The sequence below is a fragment of the Manacus vitellinus genome, unplaced genomic scaffold (assembly GCF_001715985.3).
Source record: "Manacus vitellinus isolate BGI_N305 unplaced genomic scaffold, ASM171598v3 scaffold_28_pilon, whole genome shotgun sequence".
Lineage (NCBI taxonomy): Eukaryota > Metazoa > Chordata > Aves > Passeriformes > Pipridae > Manacus > Manacus vitellinus.
Genome location: NW_021940122.1, coordinates 6,732,945 through 6,748,457, shown reverse-complemented (window position 1 = coordinate 6,748,457; position 15,513 = coordinate 6,732,945). Strand labels below are relative to the sequence as shown.

General features: G+C 44.3%; 1 protein-coding gene across 1 annotated transcript in view; it reads left to right on the top strand.

The window, feature by feature from the left end:
* ARHGAP31 (Rho GTPase activating protein 31) overlaps nucleotides 1-15,513 on the top strand; it is a 59,994-nt gene that overhangs the window by 37,910 nt on the left and 6,571 nt on the right. The window contains exons 4-11 of the mRNA XM_008922518.3: nucleotides 3,730-3,812; nucleotides 4,426-4,533; nucleotides 6,222-6,367; nucleotides 8,029-8,227; nucleotides 10,014-10,138; nucleotides 12,550-12,609; nucleotides 13,410-14,033; nucleotides 14,372-14,682. Of these exons, the coding sequence (XP_008920766.3) occupies nucleotides 3,730-3,812; nucleotides 4,426-4,533; nucleotides 6,222-6,367; nucleotides 8,029-8,227; nucleotides 10,014-10,138; nucleotides 12,550-12,609; nucleotides 13,410-14,033; nucleotides 14,372-14,682 (1,656 nt within the window). The remainder of the gene's footprint in view (nucleotides 1-3,729; nucleotides 3,813-4,425; nucleotides 4,534-6,221; nucleotides 6,368-8,028; nucleotides 8,228-10,013; nucleotides 10,139-12,549; nucleotides 12,610-13,409; nucleotides 14,034-14,371; nucleotides 14,683-15,513) is intronic.

Genomic DNA, 15,513 nt, shown 5'->3' with positions numbered 1-15,513 from the left:
TTATCTGCTTCTTACCACTCTAAATCCACTTTCAGTTTTTTATGACATCAACAATTTTAAATCCCATCACTGGGGTTGAAATCTTATGTGTCAAAGGTATGCATTTGCAGCTAAAAGAATTCACCAACTTCTATGGATAACTGGGGTGGAGGGACGGGAATTATTGTATTCTCAGTGTCAGAAACATCCATCCTTTGTTAAGAATTTCTGTCATCCTACTCCTTCCCATTTGCTGGGAGGAGGAGGGGACAGTCATTGCCAAAAATGTCGGACGTTACAGAGAAGACATTCTGCAAAATCCGGTGTTTCTGTCTGTGTTGCCTCTATCCTGAATTAAACACTTTCAAGTGATGCTGCTATGGCACAGGAGGCACTGAGGGAGATCCACTGGCTCCACACAAGAAGACACTCTCCAAAGAGAATTGCCTGTTGCCTGCTATAGGAAGAGGCAGGCATATCTGTGGATGGGGGAGCTTGCTGTGGGGCAAAGCCAGATGGAACCAGCCAAGCAGCAACCTGGTATAAAAAGTCAGGTAGCTATTAGGACACAACTGTACTGGGGAACAAGGGGTGGAAAGTGGCTCGCTGTGCTGCCTGACAGATATGCAACAGTCTGAGGTGTCTTGATGTTTCGATGCCAAATTTTAAGTAAAACTGGTCTATGTTTCAAGGTGATGTATAGCCAAATTTTCAGGAAAAATTCTGAGCAGATTTGAAAAATTGACCTGTATCCTCAGGATATAAGCATTCTGAGGATATAGGGTAGGATCTCTGGAGATAGTCAGGATGAATAGGATCTTGAAAATACAGGGCATTATTCAACCATTCACTGTAACTGATGAGTTTCATTCTTGTTGAAGCTATTTGGCTGGTGTCTTTCTGGCCATCACTACTGATTTATGAAAGAAAAATGCTGTAAAGGAGACATGACGATTTAGATGGAAACCTTTTTAGGAAAGAATGTTTGCTGAAAGGTGCAGTTTTGGAATGATGACTTGCAGATTTTCAGTAGATACATTTGGTAAATAGCTTTATTCAAAAACAAAAGGAAAAACATTTCTGTAACTAAGTGTTTCTTCTACAAATACTTTCTAAAGGAAATGTTTCAACATTATATCGACACATCTAACTTATATAAAATGTCTTTCAGAAAAGGGTTAAACAGCCCAAAATTTATAATATAATTTCTTTAATGCGTGGTTGAGTGTGATGCTTTTGTCAACCTTGAACAATTGTTTTCAAAAATCTTATGCCAACTCTCAAAATGTTATCACTTTGGGCTGACCTAAAGGGTTTTTTTTTCATCTCTGGCCTTTCAGTTTGTCCACTCAGCCACAAAATCCATTATTCATGTAATCTACTCAGTATGGATTTATAATTGGTAACCCAGCTGACAGGAAGTACAGTCATATACCAGGAGGAAAGAAAGAAAAAAGACCAATTCCCCAAGGACCAACCACTAGGAGTGTGTGTATGCGTAGGGTGTCTGAACAGGGAACAGTGGCAGCTGTACCTCAGCAAGTGAGTGCTGGTAGGAATAAAGAACACTTGTTAAGCCCAGCCTGACTCAGTCAGAGCTGTCTCTGAGTTGGGATAGGCTGCACTTTGAGTCATCAGAGTGATTCAGAGATTTTTGTCTAAGGAAAGTCAAATTCTTAATGACTAGGGAGGGAGTGGCTATTTGGTCATCACTATGTCACGTTCACAGGTGTGACTTCCCAGTCATGACCTCACTGGCTATCAACATTTGCTAAATGATTGCCATTTTGTATTGGTCGTTTCTCAGGATAGATAAACTGACTCTTCTTGGCTTGTTCTAGCCTGCACATAGAGGGATCAAGTACTCCCTCAGAGCAAATCAGCTCTAGGAGGCCAAGCCTACTTTCTCTCTGGACTCTATTCCACTTGTTAACCAGGGCTTATGAATCATGCACTCCCAGAGTCACTAGTGGAGTATAAAAAAATCCTAAATTACATAAATTCATACCACGATCAACTCGTGTGTAATAAATGGAATTACTGGTTCTTCCTTGAATTCTGTATTCTGCTACTGTGATCCACAGTTTTGGAGGGAGCCTCAGATTTCAAAGGCACAACTTGTATGAGTCAAAAATGTTGCTCAGAGGTTTGAACAGGTCATGACCTCAGAGAAGTTGGTATTCACTTGCTGTCAAATCATTGGGTCTTTGAGACCTGGAAGTTAAATATGGGAATGAAAATCAGCACTGGGGGAGAAAATATCATGTACAGTCTACTTGAAATCTAATGCTTTAGGTGGGCCAGTTAAATGTTTTATTCCTCTCCGTCTCCATCTTTGGACAAGGCTATTGAACTGGAAACCTTATACCAAGATCATAAGGGCTCTTCTACATAGGATTTCTAGGCTGATGGTAATAGGCTTTAAAAAAAAAAAAAGAAAAGGAAAAAGACCTGTAGTTATGTGTCAAAAACACTAGAAGGAGTTAACCTACCTTTAATCTGGGCAAAACAAGTACCTCTGCATCACATATACACCAAACTAGTGAGCGAGCTTGTTTTTCTTTGCCATCACATCTCTGTCCTTGAAACTGGTGACGTTTATTTTGCTGGTCCTTGTACGTGAGAAGTGATCTGCTGGGAAAAGGACAGTGACAAAAACAGAGAGGGTAGCATCATCAGTGTGGATGTTACAAGAAGATGCTTCTTTGGTTGTGGCTGGCAAATTCAGGTTCATAATGTTTAAGCAACGAGTGGTTGGGGAAGGGTTGTTTCCTTCCTTTCCTTTCCTAGCAGTGCTGACGTCTGTCTGTAGGCACAGATTCTGCTGGCAGTGTGGGTTGCAGCATCTTTCCTTGAACTTGCTCCAAACTCCAGTGGCAGTAGGATAGGCAGGAGGTTCCCAGACAGTCATGCATTGTTTGAACTTTCTGGTGGTTTGTCCTCCCCCAGCACACATATTGAAAGGGAATGGCTGAGCAGATGAATACCAGTGCAGTGAACTCCTAGGAATGCAGACAAAAGTCTATCATGGCTCTCTAAGCTCTTGGTCTGTAGAGATTTGCTCAAGACCAAGATGTATAGCCTTGATTCTGTCTAACCCTGAGTATAAGAATTTATTAATCTGCCTAGACAGTGATTTTGCTAAGGCTTCTCCCATCATAAAAGAGGCAAACTCACACAAACAATCCCTATAGCTATCTTCATGTGACAGTCAAAATATAGCTTATTTGAAAAATATAAAAGATGTATATCCAAGGTGTTCTCATAACACAGGACTTCAAAAACCTGATTGATTTTTAACACAGTTTGGGGAGTGGGGGAATGTATCACTGTTTTTTACTTTTTCCATTATTTTCACTTGTCTTGTTCCCTCTCTTTTTATTTTACCCATCACTGCCCAAGTTAAAAAAAGGGAAAAGAATAATAAAAAAAAACAACAACCAACCAAACAAACAAACTCCAATTCCCCATATTTCATAATTGAAAGTCTAAGTCCTTAAATGCCCCTCTCCCCTAAACACTGACCACCTTGTCTGAATGTCTGTGGATGATGTACTGAGACCTGAAGTAACAATGCAGGAAATCTCTGCTGTGTTGGGGGCACAAAGCAACCTCTTCTACCAGTAGCTCCGTAAGGTAACAAGAGAGCATTCCCTCTGAGACAGGCTGTCTCATGTGACCCTTTTTAATCCCTTTTCCTTTTCCCCTAAGTCCATTGCCAGGTTGTATTGTTTCCTTGTATCTCTGCAGGAAGCAGTATCACGCTTCCCCGAGGACGAGCAGTTGGCAAGAATTCAAAATGTCATCCAGGAGCTCCCACCATCACATTACAGGTAAGAACATGTCCCCTGAGGTGCTGAGGATCACTGTACTGATCCTCACCATCAGGGAATATTGCCTGAAACAGCACTGGTATTCATTTCCAGAAATCAATTCCCCAAAGCTGAGTCACCATTTCCAAATCTGACAACAACTTATCTGGCATTTAAATGTCATTGAACAAACTGTTGTTAGAGACAGAACAAGATCTCCTTGCTGCAGTCTGTCATCCTCCTTCCCCAGCTCTGACTGCTAGGGCACCCTTGGCCAGTGTCATAGGTGTGGTAAGGAGAAGATGATCTGCTGGAGGTGCTTGAGCAACAGCTCAGTCTTTGCATAATCCCACTTCCTCTTCCATCCATCTCCCATCTTCTTTGCTCCCATCTTGCTAAGGACAGTTAGGTTCATGCCCCATCCTTGGCAACCCCAGAACACAGTTGTAGGTGTTCACTGCCATCCCATGTAAATGCTGATGCTATGTATCCTCTGCTCTGTGGGGTCTGTTGTGCCATTGCAGGCACTGCCTTCCTTGAGAAGGGGACAGAGCTGGGTCTGAGCCTTGCTGTCCCAGTGGGCAGGCACTGATAAGCTGACACATTTTTCTTTCTTTATGTGAAACCACTGCAGAACGCTGGAATACCTGATCAAGCATCTGACTCACCTGGCCTCCTTCAGCAACATGACCAACATGCACACCAGAAACCTGGCCTTGGTGTGGGCTCCAAATCTCCTCAGGTACAGTAGAAAGTCCTCTTGTCCAGAGCACCATGCTGAGCTCCAAGGTGAATGCCAGCGCCTGAGCCTGAAGACCCAATCACCTGAGGAAAATGCAAAGACAGGGAAAAGCTGAACAACTAAAGGGAAGAGCAGAGCACAGCAAACAGCTCTTCCAGGTTGAATAATCTAAGGTTTTACTGCCAGCATCCAAGGAAACTTGTGGTTTTGTGTGTTTCTTATTAAAAAGAAGTTGCTATTTGCAAGTTGAACATAGATTTAAAAATGAGGAGTTAGCTCATCACTGGGGAACGTTAATGACATTTTTCATGGTGCGAGTGCTTCTGCAGTGGAGTGGTGAGAGAGAGCAAGGCTTGGAAGAGAGAGCAACAGGGCAATAATACTGCAGACCTGTGCCCAGATCTGCTTGCCCAAAAGTGAGATAAGCTTGGTGGGCTTAAAATGGCGGCCAGTGTCAGATCTGAGATCACCACCTAGTTTATTGTGTTTCTATGCCTGGCACTCTGCTGGGAAGAAGCCTGGATAAGATTCAGGCAGAGGTCTGGCTGATATGTTGTAGAGCTAAGAAGAACAAGAAAAAATAGAGTCTGGGGAAAAAAAAAGAAATGTTTTATATGCTGTTGAAATTGTCTTCGCTGTCCATCCAAAACGCCTGTATTTAGAGGAATGAACTATGCAGGGAGAGTCCAGGACAGCAGCTGGGCAGGAAAGGTGTGATGGCAGAGCTGGTACTGGAAGCCCTGGGCTGGCAAAGGACATTGGCTAGAGAGGTACAGGCCTGAAAATCATTCTCTAAAGAGTTATCTCACCCTTCTAAATCACTAAACTAGCAGAGCAGGTTCTGAAAAAGAATCAAATGTTGACTCTATTGAATATAATAAAGTGGGCCTTTGCTACCGAAACAATTTCATTCTAGCATCCATCCTTGTCAAAAAAAAAATAGTCTGTTTCTCTTTGCAATCTTTCATAAGTACAAGTCCCAGGGAGGAAAAGGAAGGAGCAGGCAATGCAATTGCAGTCTCCTTACAGGGTTATCCTCTTGGCAATGCCCCAAGCTATTATCTAACACACCAGTCATTAACTTTACAAAGGATCCATTGCCCAGAGATAATTTCTTCAGCAACACTTCGGCATGTCAAGATAAGGAATGTTTCTTTGCTGAGAGCAAGAGTGAGAATGTGGGAGAACAGGGGGGCAGAGAAGAGACTACTGGGGCACACAGCAAAGCGTTGAAAAAATTGACATGCGGAAGACCTGAGCAGGGTTCTAAGGGATTTCACTAAGAGATATTGAAGCATTGAGTAGGGATCTAGAAGCAGCATTTGAAAGCTTCTGTGTTGTCTTTCAGGCCCAATTTTGAAATAGTTAAGAGAGGAGAAAGGAGAGACAAGGATGGAGTTTGAGAGTCACAATCTTATCTGTGTTGAGGAACGTAAAAGCCAAATAGGGAAAATAACGCAGTCAGGAAAGAAAATAACAGAGGTTGCAAAGAAAGCAAGGAAAATAATTTTTAAAAGAGTGAAAAGGCAAAGAGAGGATGAGGGCCTGGGAGGAAAGGAGGACAAGAAGTGCAGCAAGAGTGGGGAAATCATTCCTGTTCCAAAGCTTGCAGGAAGAAATCTAGTCTTTCCTTCCCAGGGGCTGTGTGTGGCAATTCTCAGAACTGATACACCTCTTTCCTCATGTAGGTCAAAGGAGATTGAGGCAGTTGGCTGCAATGGGGATGCAGCTTTCCTGGAGGTGCGAGTGCAGCAACTGGTGATTGAGTTCATCCTGAATCATGTTGATCAGATCTTCAACAACAACAGAAAAGCCAGCTCTTCGGAGAACATCGGTAACAACCTCCCTGAGCTGCTTTACACTGTCACTTGTCGTGTACTCCAGCTCTCCTTTCAACTAATATTTCAAGCACATTAAACCTTACCAGCATCACAGACTCCCCCAAAGACACCCTGAGCCCAATACCTTATTATTCTTGTTCTCTTCATCCCTATCTTCAACATTTTCTTTTTGAATATTAGCCTCCTTCAGTGTTTTCTCAGGTTGATCCTATGTCATCTTTTGCATGATCTCATCTGGCTTAATGCTTTCCATAAAAAGAAGACCACCTGACAGATTCTCGATCCTGGTCTAAGCTCTCTCTCCAAGTCCATCAGCCACAATCTCAATTCTTCTCTCAGGCTCCCCCAGTTACAATTCCTCATACCAACAATACCTGCCCTCCAGCCACCATATCCACCCAAGTCAGAGGTCACACTCCCAGGACAAAAGTTAATTTTTTTGTTCCAAAAACTTATGTCTTGTTCCTGATGATGTTTTATGTAAGAGATTTCTTTTTTTCCTGGGACAACAACAGTTTTCTGAGATGCTGATTTTGTTGTTTAGAGATGGTTTTGTTGGCAAAGGCTGTGAAGTGAGAAGGTTTGGATCCACATTGACCTCAAATAATTTCAGAAATATGCACCTTTCTGCTTTCCAGCCCATCTTTACCTTAACATGTGCTAGTCTGTCCCTATATCCCATGATTCTGGTGTGGTGCCCTGCTCAACTTGTAACACCCCTGCATTGTGGTGAAGTTGTCATTCCTATGCCCTTATTATGCCCTGGCAGAAGGCACGGAGTGAGCAACTGCTCCTGTACTGCCTTAAGCATTGTAGTGAAACACTGGCTAGTAAATTCTAAGACTTCTGGTTGTACTGCAGGTCACAGACCCAAAACCGGCCCAGCTTTGAGAAGTGCTGAACGCTGCTGGCATTTTAATAGCCATATGGAGTCAAGAGAGGAACATGCTGATGAACTCGGTTGATTCTTAGTGGGAAAGTGCCCCTTCAGCCAGCCCCTCTGCAGAGGCAGGAACTTGCACCCTGCTTCAGCAGTAGGGCTAAGTGCCAGGTGGACTCCAGAGCCTGCGCTTCCTTCACACACCTCGGGGCAGCCTGTTCAGGACAGCACTGTTGCTGGGGTGGCATATGGGAGGTTGGCTCTTCCACTGCCTCTGTAAACAGGCGCTTTCAGTTTCCTGGACTGTCAGCCCCACTGTTTCTGTGGCCCTGAAATGGATTAGAAAGTTAAAGTATTGCTGGCTTTTAGAATAATTCCCCTTCCTGGAGCAAGACGAGGAGAACGATGTGGAAGTGAGAGAAAGAACTAGGCACCACATTTGGATCAGGGACTGAACCACTCCAATATCGGGTTAGGGTGAGAGTGGGTGGAGGAGGGAGGAGAAAAGGGACCGTGTGAATCCTGGTGGTTTTCAGAGACACCTCTTTCACACAGAAGTGCCTTTGGCTGGCAAGCATGGCCCCTTCTGGGAATACACTCAGATGGATAACGTTGCTGGGGAGTTGAAAGACTTATCTGGAAAAAAAGCCGTTCTCCCTGCACGTGCCACTCCTTTCCCCCCTCCACAGGAGATGTTCCAGTCAAACAAAGACATGAAATTCTTTCTCTCGTCTCTCCTCACCCCAGGCTGGAATGTATTTTCTTGCTTTTCAGAGAGTGCATCAGTTGTGAAAAGTCTGACCCTCCCCTCAGCCTCCCTGCCAATGAAACTGGTGAGCCTGGAAGAAGCACAGGCACGGAGTCTGTCTGCATCCCACCCTGCTCGGAAGGAGAGGAGAGAGAACAGCTTGCCTGAAATTGTGCCTGTAACTGGGTCCTTCTTCCACACAGTTGTTGACCTCCCCGACAGCAAGTGAGTGTCAAGAGGAGTTGAAGTGCAAATAAAAAAGTGCAGGCTCCCTAGTGTGATTGGGAATGATCCTTTTGTTAGCACAGTACCCCCACACCTGCACACATGAATCTACAACCACCATCAAGAGAAAATTCTGTGCCTTTTTCAAAAGAGGCACAGCTGCTACTGAGAAGTATTGCAGTTACTGGGTTCATAGCTCCACTAGTCCTCATCCCTCCATCAGGGCAGAACTTCATAGGCCTCCTGTGGGAGGAATTAGCTGCCTTTGCAACCTTATGCCAGCTCAGAATTTGGCTAAACACGGGATGAACGTGGAGCAGGTTGGGGCACAACTCGCCTACGAGTTCCACCTGCTGGTGGCTGATCCACGGCACGCCTGGTGCCACTGACCTGCTCAGCTTCATCATTCTCCAGGTTCCTCTGCAATTATGGCCAAGTAGTAAGGCTAATTTTCACTCCCAGCATGGAGAGATACTTAGATAGTAGTACCTATGCCAGCTATGTCTATGCCAGGAGAAGAGTCCTATTTCAGCTGAGGTTGCTGCAGTTGTTGGCACAGTGGCCAGCCTAAGTATTTATCTATTGGTCTATCTAACTGTTAATACATGGCCACTCCACTGCCAGGTTCTGATAGATTACAGCCTCTGCAGCAGGAGGCTCATTAATCTACTGACCCATAAAGCACCAGAGAAAAGATATTTATTGTTACTCGATATATTAAAGCAAAAAGGAGCCGTCTAACAGAATACTGGCAAGAGGATAACCAGCTTAAGACAAAAGGATGTATTGTCCCTCTAGAGTGCCTTTTCCTTTCTCATTTGAAGAGAGCAGTCTTATCCCCAAGATATCAATCCTGTTTGTAGGACTGATTTGTACTCTTATGAGTACTGATCTGAAAGAAAAGTAGAACTATGGGGGTAGAAAGCCCATTATGGAGAGCAAGACAGGGAGACAAGAAAGTTCTTGCTCTGGAAGAGGGGAGATTAAAGGAGGAATCAGAATGGATATGTGAAGGAACTAAAACAGAGCTTCATGCAGAAATATGCATAGGAAAAAAAATGGCTACAGGACTGGCAGTTTCTTTCTGCATAAAACTGTGGTTTCCGAAGACACCCAGGGAAATGATGTTCCACTTCCTCTGACAATAACGAGAAAATTATTTAATTCCCTTAAGCCTCCTCTTATTTGGTTAGTACATTATACTTACATAAGAATATATAACACCTATGATTAAATTAATGTTGGCTTGAGAAGCATTAATAGCTAGTTTTATTAAGGGATCCTTTTATTTTCATCATAAGATGTGGTCTTTACAGGATAGCTTTTTGCACTGAGCAATTGTACCAGTTCCATCCATTCTCTGGAATTTATCATGCATTGTATCATTAAAACCTGTTAAAAAGGCAACTTTTCTTTGGTGTATTGCATGATAGTCCAAGCCTTGGAAACCTCTTCTTTCTGGACAAAAGCATGGGTGATTGCTCAGTCAATCACAGTTGCTGTAGCATGATGCCAGACCCAACTATCCAAAGGTTTAGGTGACTTTCCATCCATGAAATGGTTAAATCAGTAATACAGATAAATCACTTGCAGAGTAATTGCTAGCTATATAACCAAGAAGAGTTGGTTGTATAGCAGCTATGCCTTACATGCTTTAGAATTAAATGAGATATGGGAAGAAAAGAGGGACAGTATTGAGGGGAGACAGCTCAGAGGTCTTTGTGGGATATTAAAAAGATAAAAGTCTCTAGGGTTCAGTAACCTCCTGAGCCTTTTTTCCTTCCAGGAGAAAATTATCCACAAAGTCCAAGAAATGGAAGTCGATATTTAACTTGGGCCGCTCTGGATCAGAATCAAAGTCTAAACTGAGTCGAAATGGGAGTGTCTTTGTAAGGGCACAGAAGCTCTCTGGTAAGAACACACCTTTCAGTTAAGTGTTTCTCTCTGAAGCTTTATCTTGTGATGTTGATAGCATAGGGCAACCTGTATCCACATGCCACTAATACCATTAGACTTGGGATGGTCTAATGGGGTCATGCTTGTTGTGTGGTTTCACACACATCTCGTTTTCATGTGATGGCAAGAAGCAGCCTTTCAGGAGGATATGCCAGACAGCTACAGTAAATATTTCATTTTGGTGCCTAAACAGGTTCCTCTTGTCCAGCTGTCAAGTTTGGGAACTTGGAAATTCTATGTAGGTTTGGATTAGTCCATTCCAGCACAGTCAGCCTCTGCCTCCTAATGTTCCTTACATGGCACTGGGTGAATGGCTGTCCTTTTAGCCTGTCCTTCTGGGTTGTCCTTCCACTAAAGGGCAGTAAGAACCAACTGTGTTCAATGTCTTTGTGAAAAACAAGGTACCAAGAGTTCCTGTGGCTCCTGGCTTTCAGGACTTTGAAGGAAGCCATTGCTTTTGCAGAATTTCCAAGAGAGAAGTTGTCTTTTCTTCTGGCTGTAATCCCAAGTTCTAGCCTCTTTTGAGCTGCAATCTCTTAAACACCACTTCCTAGAAAATCAAATGACAGTGCCAATTCCCAGTGTTCAGAAATTATGACTCAAATTCTAAAAATCAGGAACTTGACTTAAAAGTAATCACAGTTTTTAAAGAAAGCATAACCTTTTTTCTGAGTTCATAAAGAAATGTTTTAGGTTTATATGTCCTAGACTTTTTAGTATCTCCAAGTCAAGGAATTTAGTTTTTAAAAGAAGATAAAGATGGAATTTTTATTTATATAATCTCATGACTCCAGGAGCTGGTGTCTGGAGGACCACTACCAAATATTGCAAGACTTAAAATAAAATAGTTAACGTTGGCAACATTACCTACCACCACATATATGACAGTCTCTGTTTGTATCAGAAATTAGTGTGATGCCAAATGCTGGATCCAGCTTCTTTTGCACCCCTGCCTTCCCCAGCTTTTGCATGTACAGATGGCTTTACATAGAGTGCCTATGGTAGACCTCAAAATAGCTCTCTATCCTATTTTGATCATGGGATCACCTTTTCACTTTGATAAGGAATACTCTGTCTCAAAATAGTGCTAACCCAAGGATGCCCAGGAATGACCGGAGCCCAGTGATCGTGAAGGCTGAGCCTTGTTCCAGGAACAGTACTGAGCAACAGAGGGCTGCACATTTCCATGAGCAGGACACACAGATGCAAAACTGTGCACAGAGTTTTAAGTACTGAAGTAGTGCCTTTCAGAAGCAGTACTTTTGCACTGCCATGTTATATTTTTGTGTGCTCTCTGCTTACAGCCTAATGTGAGGAAACACATGAACTTGCTGTTGAAACTAAGCACATGTAACACAGCTTGTGTCCATGCACAAAAGTCTGTAAGTCACACAAAACGCGAGCTCCACAGCTTGAATTCTGTTCCTCCTGGAAAGCTGAGCCACTACTCAAGACATCATGCCATATAAATGTAAAAAGTAGCCAGGACTCCATATAAATGCAAAAAGTAGCTGGAGTTTCTCCTATGCTCATGCAAAAGTTAGAGCCAGAAGCCTTAATTATATAAACAAATGAAGTCCAACAAGCCTGCTCACTTTCTGCTTTACCTACTTTGTGCAACTCTGTAAACAGCAAATTTTACTCCCAGACATTTTCCAGATCTCCACAGACCCTTTTTGGGCTGTCAGAGGCTAACTTGTCTTCCTTGCCAGCTACATTTCCTCATCCCCCTTTTTCAAAGCAGTAACAGCTACAAGCTTCCAAAACCTGTCAGGAACAGACCGGTAGAGTGTCGAGTAACAAATGGCAGCTTGTTTCTGGACAAGCAAGTCCAGCTAGAATGACCAGGAAAATAGGTTTCTTACTGCCCTCATAAATTTCCCCGAGTGCTTGCTGGAGGCAGGGCATGCTCACATCAGCAAAAGAGCCAGGGAGTGCAACATAAAAATAACCCAACATTTGCTATCAGGAATGAGAGGTGAAAGGCATTTATGTCAGTTTAGTTAAAAAGTACCCCACAACCAATAGCCTGACTCGATCAGGGAGGGCAGTGGAACATAACAGCTTTTGGGATGCTTAACTGCTTCACAGTGGAGATGGTGTTGACTGGCTGGGTTAAGTATAGCTCTCCACATGTCCAGCAGGTGCAAAGCTGTTGTTAGCACTAGCAGATCCCCAGCTGTGCGGACAAGTGTTGTGGGTAATAAGCCACGTGGTGCAGATACATGGGGGGAATGCTTGAAAATGGAAAATTTGATGTCTGCCTGGCACGCCTGTCTATATGTGCGTAGTCTTTGATCTTTATGGGCTGAAGCCTGCAAAGCCACAGGATCTGATACCTGCTTCTAAAACTCTTTTTTCCACAGAAAAAGCAACTATTCGGCCTGCAAAGAGCATGGACTCCTTGTGTTCTCTCCCAGTGGAAGGTGAGACATCAATAGTGTAACGGTGAAGGATTGCAGCTCTGCATTCTCAGCATCATGGATCATAGAATCATACAATGGTTTGGGTTCAAAGGGACCTTAAAGATCTAGTTTCAATCCCCCTACTATGGCCAGGGATACCTATCACTAGATCAGATTTCTCAATGCTCCATCCCACCTTGCCTTGAACACTTCCAGGGAAAGGGCATCCACAACTTCACTGAACAGCCTGTTCCATTGCCTCGCTGTCCTCAGTGGATGCAGCAGTCTGTATCTTTGTCTATCTCACCATGTTGTGTATTTTTGTATGGTGATGTGTGCCCCCAACTTTGTGTGCATGCATTTTTGACCCTTTTCTGCGTCATTTATCTCAGTGCATGCCCCTGAGAGTTACCACTGTGTCTAGCTGCATCTTTATTAGCAGTTGGATTGCTTTGATTTCTTTTTTGGTTATTCTGGGCATGAAATTCCAATTCATAAGTGAAAAGTGCTTGCAATAAGACAAAGCTTGGCATGTGCACAGCCCTAGACTTGGTTGCATCTGGTTAAGAAGGGTATCCAATAAAAGTCTTGGGTGATTTCCACTGGAGGGCATTCTATCCAGCCCTGCCTGCCCAGTTTGAAGGAGGCCCCAGGGCTAGAGGCTGGAAGGTCTTCAGTACCTACTGTTCCTATCTATCTGGGAAATGTGTTAACCAGGGCAGGACTCTTTCCTGGGGGGATTGATGAGGGCTCCTTACAGAGTAAGTTTGTTTGCTAGTGCTTTGTTTCCCATTGACTTCCTCCTGTGTTCCCATCTCTAGGGGAGGATGAAAAAGGCAGGTTCAAACGGTCAGTGACTACTGGAGGGTTTTTCGTTCCGACGAAGATACGGACAGGAGGAACAGGCAGCACATATGACCTCAGCAAGGAGAATGAGTGGGAGCGTGAAGGATCTGCCATGGGGGCCAAAGGAAGCTCAGAGCTGAGTGGGGAGAAAGGTCCTCCCCGGACACTACAGGTGAAGTCACCCCCTGAGCAGCTGAAGGTTTTCCGGGTAGCAGAGGATGCTGAAAATGAGCAGACTTCAGCCAAAGGAGCGCTCATGTTCTACACCTCTGAAACAGCAAACAAGTCAGGCTTCCCAAGCAGCCTCTTCCCCTTGGAGGCCTCTCCTCGTCACCAGAGGAAAGCCCTGAACATCTCAGAGCCATTCGCTGTCTCTGTCCCCCTACGGGTATCTGCAGTCATCAGCACCAACAGCACACCCTGCCGCCTGCCCACCAAAGAGAAGCTTTCCCTTTCCAGCCTAGAGGAGCTCTCTTCCCTAATGGTGGAGAGCACAAGCCCCTCTGCTCTGGAAGCAGGGACCCACACAAGGACAGACCCGGCAACGGAGCGGAAGGAGAAACAGCTGGAGCCCACTCTGCCGGTGGCAGCGTCCAGAGGTACATTGTGTTAAGGGGGGGGCTGTGGATCCTCAGTTGTGCTACTGGAGGTGCCCCACAGCTTGGTGGCATGTAGGTTTCTCCAGCCTGCTCTTGTGGTGGAAAAGAGACCAAGCTGTAGCAGGGTGGGTGTTGACTCTGAAAGCAGGTCAGGTTGGTGTTTGTTGCAGCAAAGAGACTGGGGAAGTGCCCATGGCCTCCCAGAAACATCCTGCTGTGCCTGGAGGGAGCTCTTCAGCTTTTTTAGTTGGTATTGGCTTTTAGCAGCACCACTTTTTCTCAGGACACAAGTTTTCAGTCACAAACAGTTACATCTTTCATTTGCATTTCTGATCCAGGCTCTCACCCTGAGGAACTGGTGGAAGCCAGGAAACCTGAGTCCTTAGAAACTCCACAGCCAGCTGCAGAAAATCAGAAGACATGTGGGCAAAGCAGCTGCACAAGCAGCACCAAGAGCCCCCAGCAGTCCTTAGAGCAGAGAACCACCTTGGAAGAAACACCAGTGTCGGAGTTTCATAAGGGGCCACTCCTGGAAGACAGAGCAGAGCAAGGACAGCTCAATATGAAGGATGTCTCTTCAGAAGGAAGCTGTCATCAACAGGAGTTAGAGACAGCTAAGACAGAAGAAGGATCATGCCTAAGAGATGTGGTAAGCAAGAAGACATGAGAATGAAGGTGGGGGATCATGTCATGGTAGTGACTGAGAGGTTGTTTAAAGTTTCATTGTGTCTGTAGTTGTGAAAACTCAGTCCACAGCCTAGGCAAAGCAGAGTCAAGAATAGACCATGAATTGATTTCACTTCTATCCACAGCACCATGTGGTGATTTACCTTTACATAACTACCTACTGTCCCCTTTTGGTCTTCTTTTCCTGTAACTATACAATTTCAGCCTTTACAATCTGTCTGCTCTGAGACTCTCCAGATGTGAGACTGTCCGGATGTCTGAGCATTTTGACCCACGGTCTCTGAATTTCCCTTCTATTTTTGCTGTCCCATTTGTCCTGGACAGCCTGAACAGTCCTTTATTCTTCCATTCGCCGCACACAAATTTTTTTAAATTCTTACTATTTTTGCCTCCTCTGTATCTCTAGCAGAGCCTTTTCACCAAGTTTCTTACAGTGATACTCATCTCTGGACAGCTATTTAAAGATCTGTTGGCATAGCTCCTTGAATAGATTATTCATTCGCGTTTGTGTGCATTTTGGGAATGCGTATTCTCTGGCAAGGCCAAGCGAGCCTGAATGGGAAGAGCTGAGAAATGGGCTGAAATATTCCAGCTACTCATTCAGCTCACTGTTTCAGTACATCTGTCCAGACCTCCTTTTGGCTGCACCTCGGATCTTCTCCTCCATAACCCCACTTGTTTATAGACGTATTTCCTTCCTTGAACTGGTAGCAGTATGTGTGTCTGTATTTCTGTACCCATGAACGTGCTCATCTGGGACCCTCTCTGTTCTGAGAGAGCTGTTTGGGGAAAA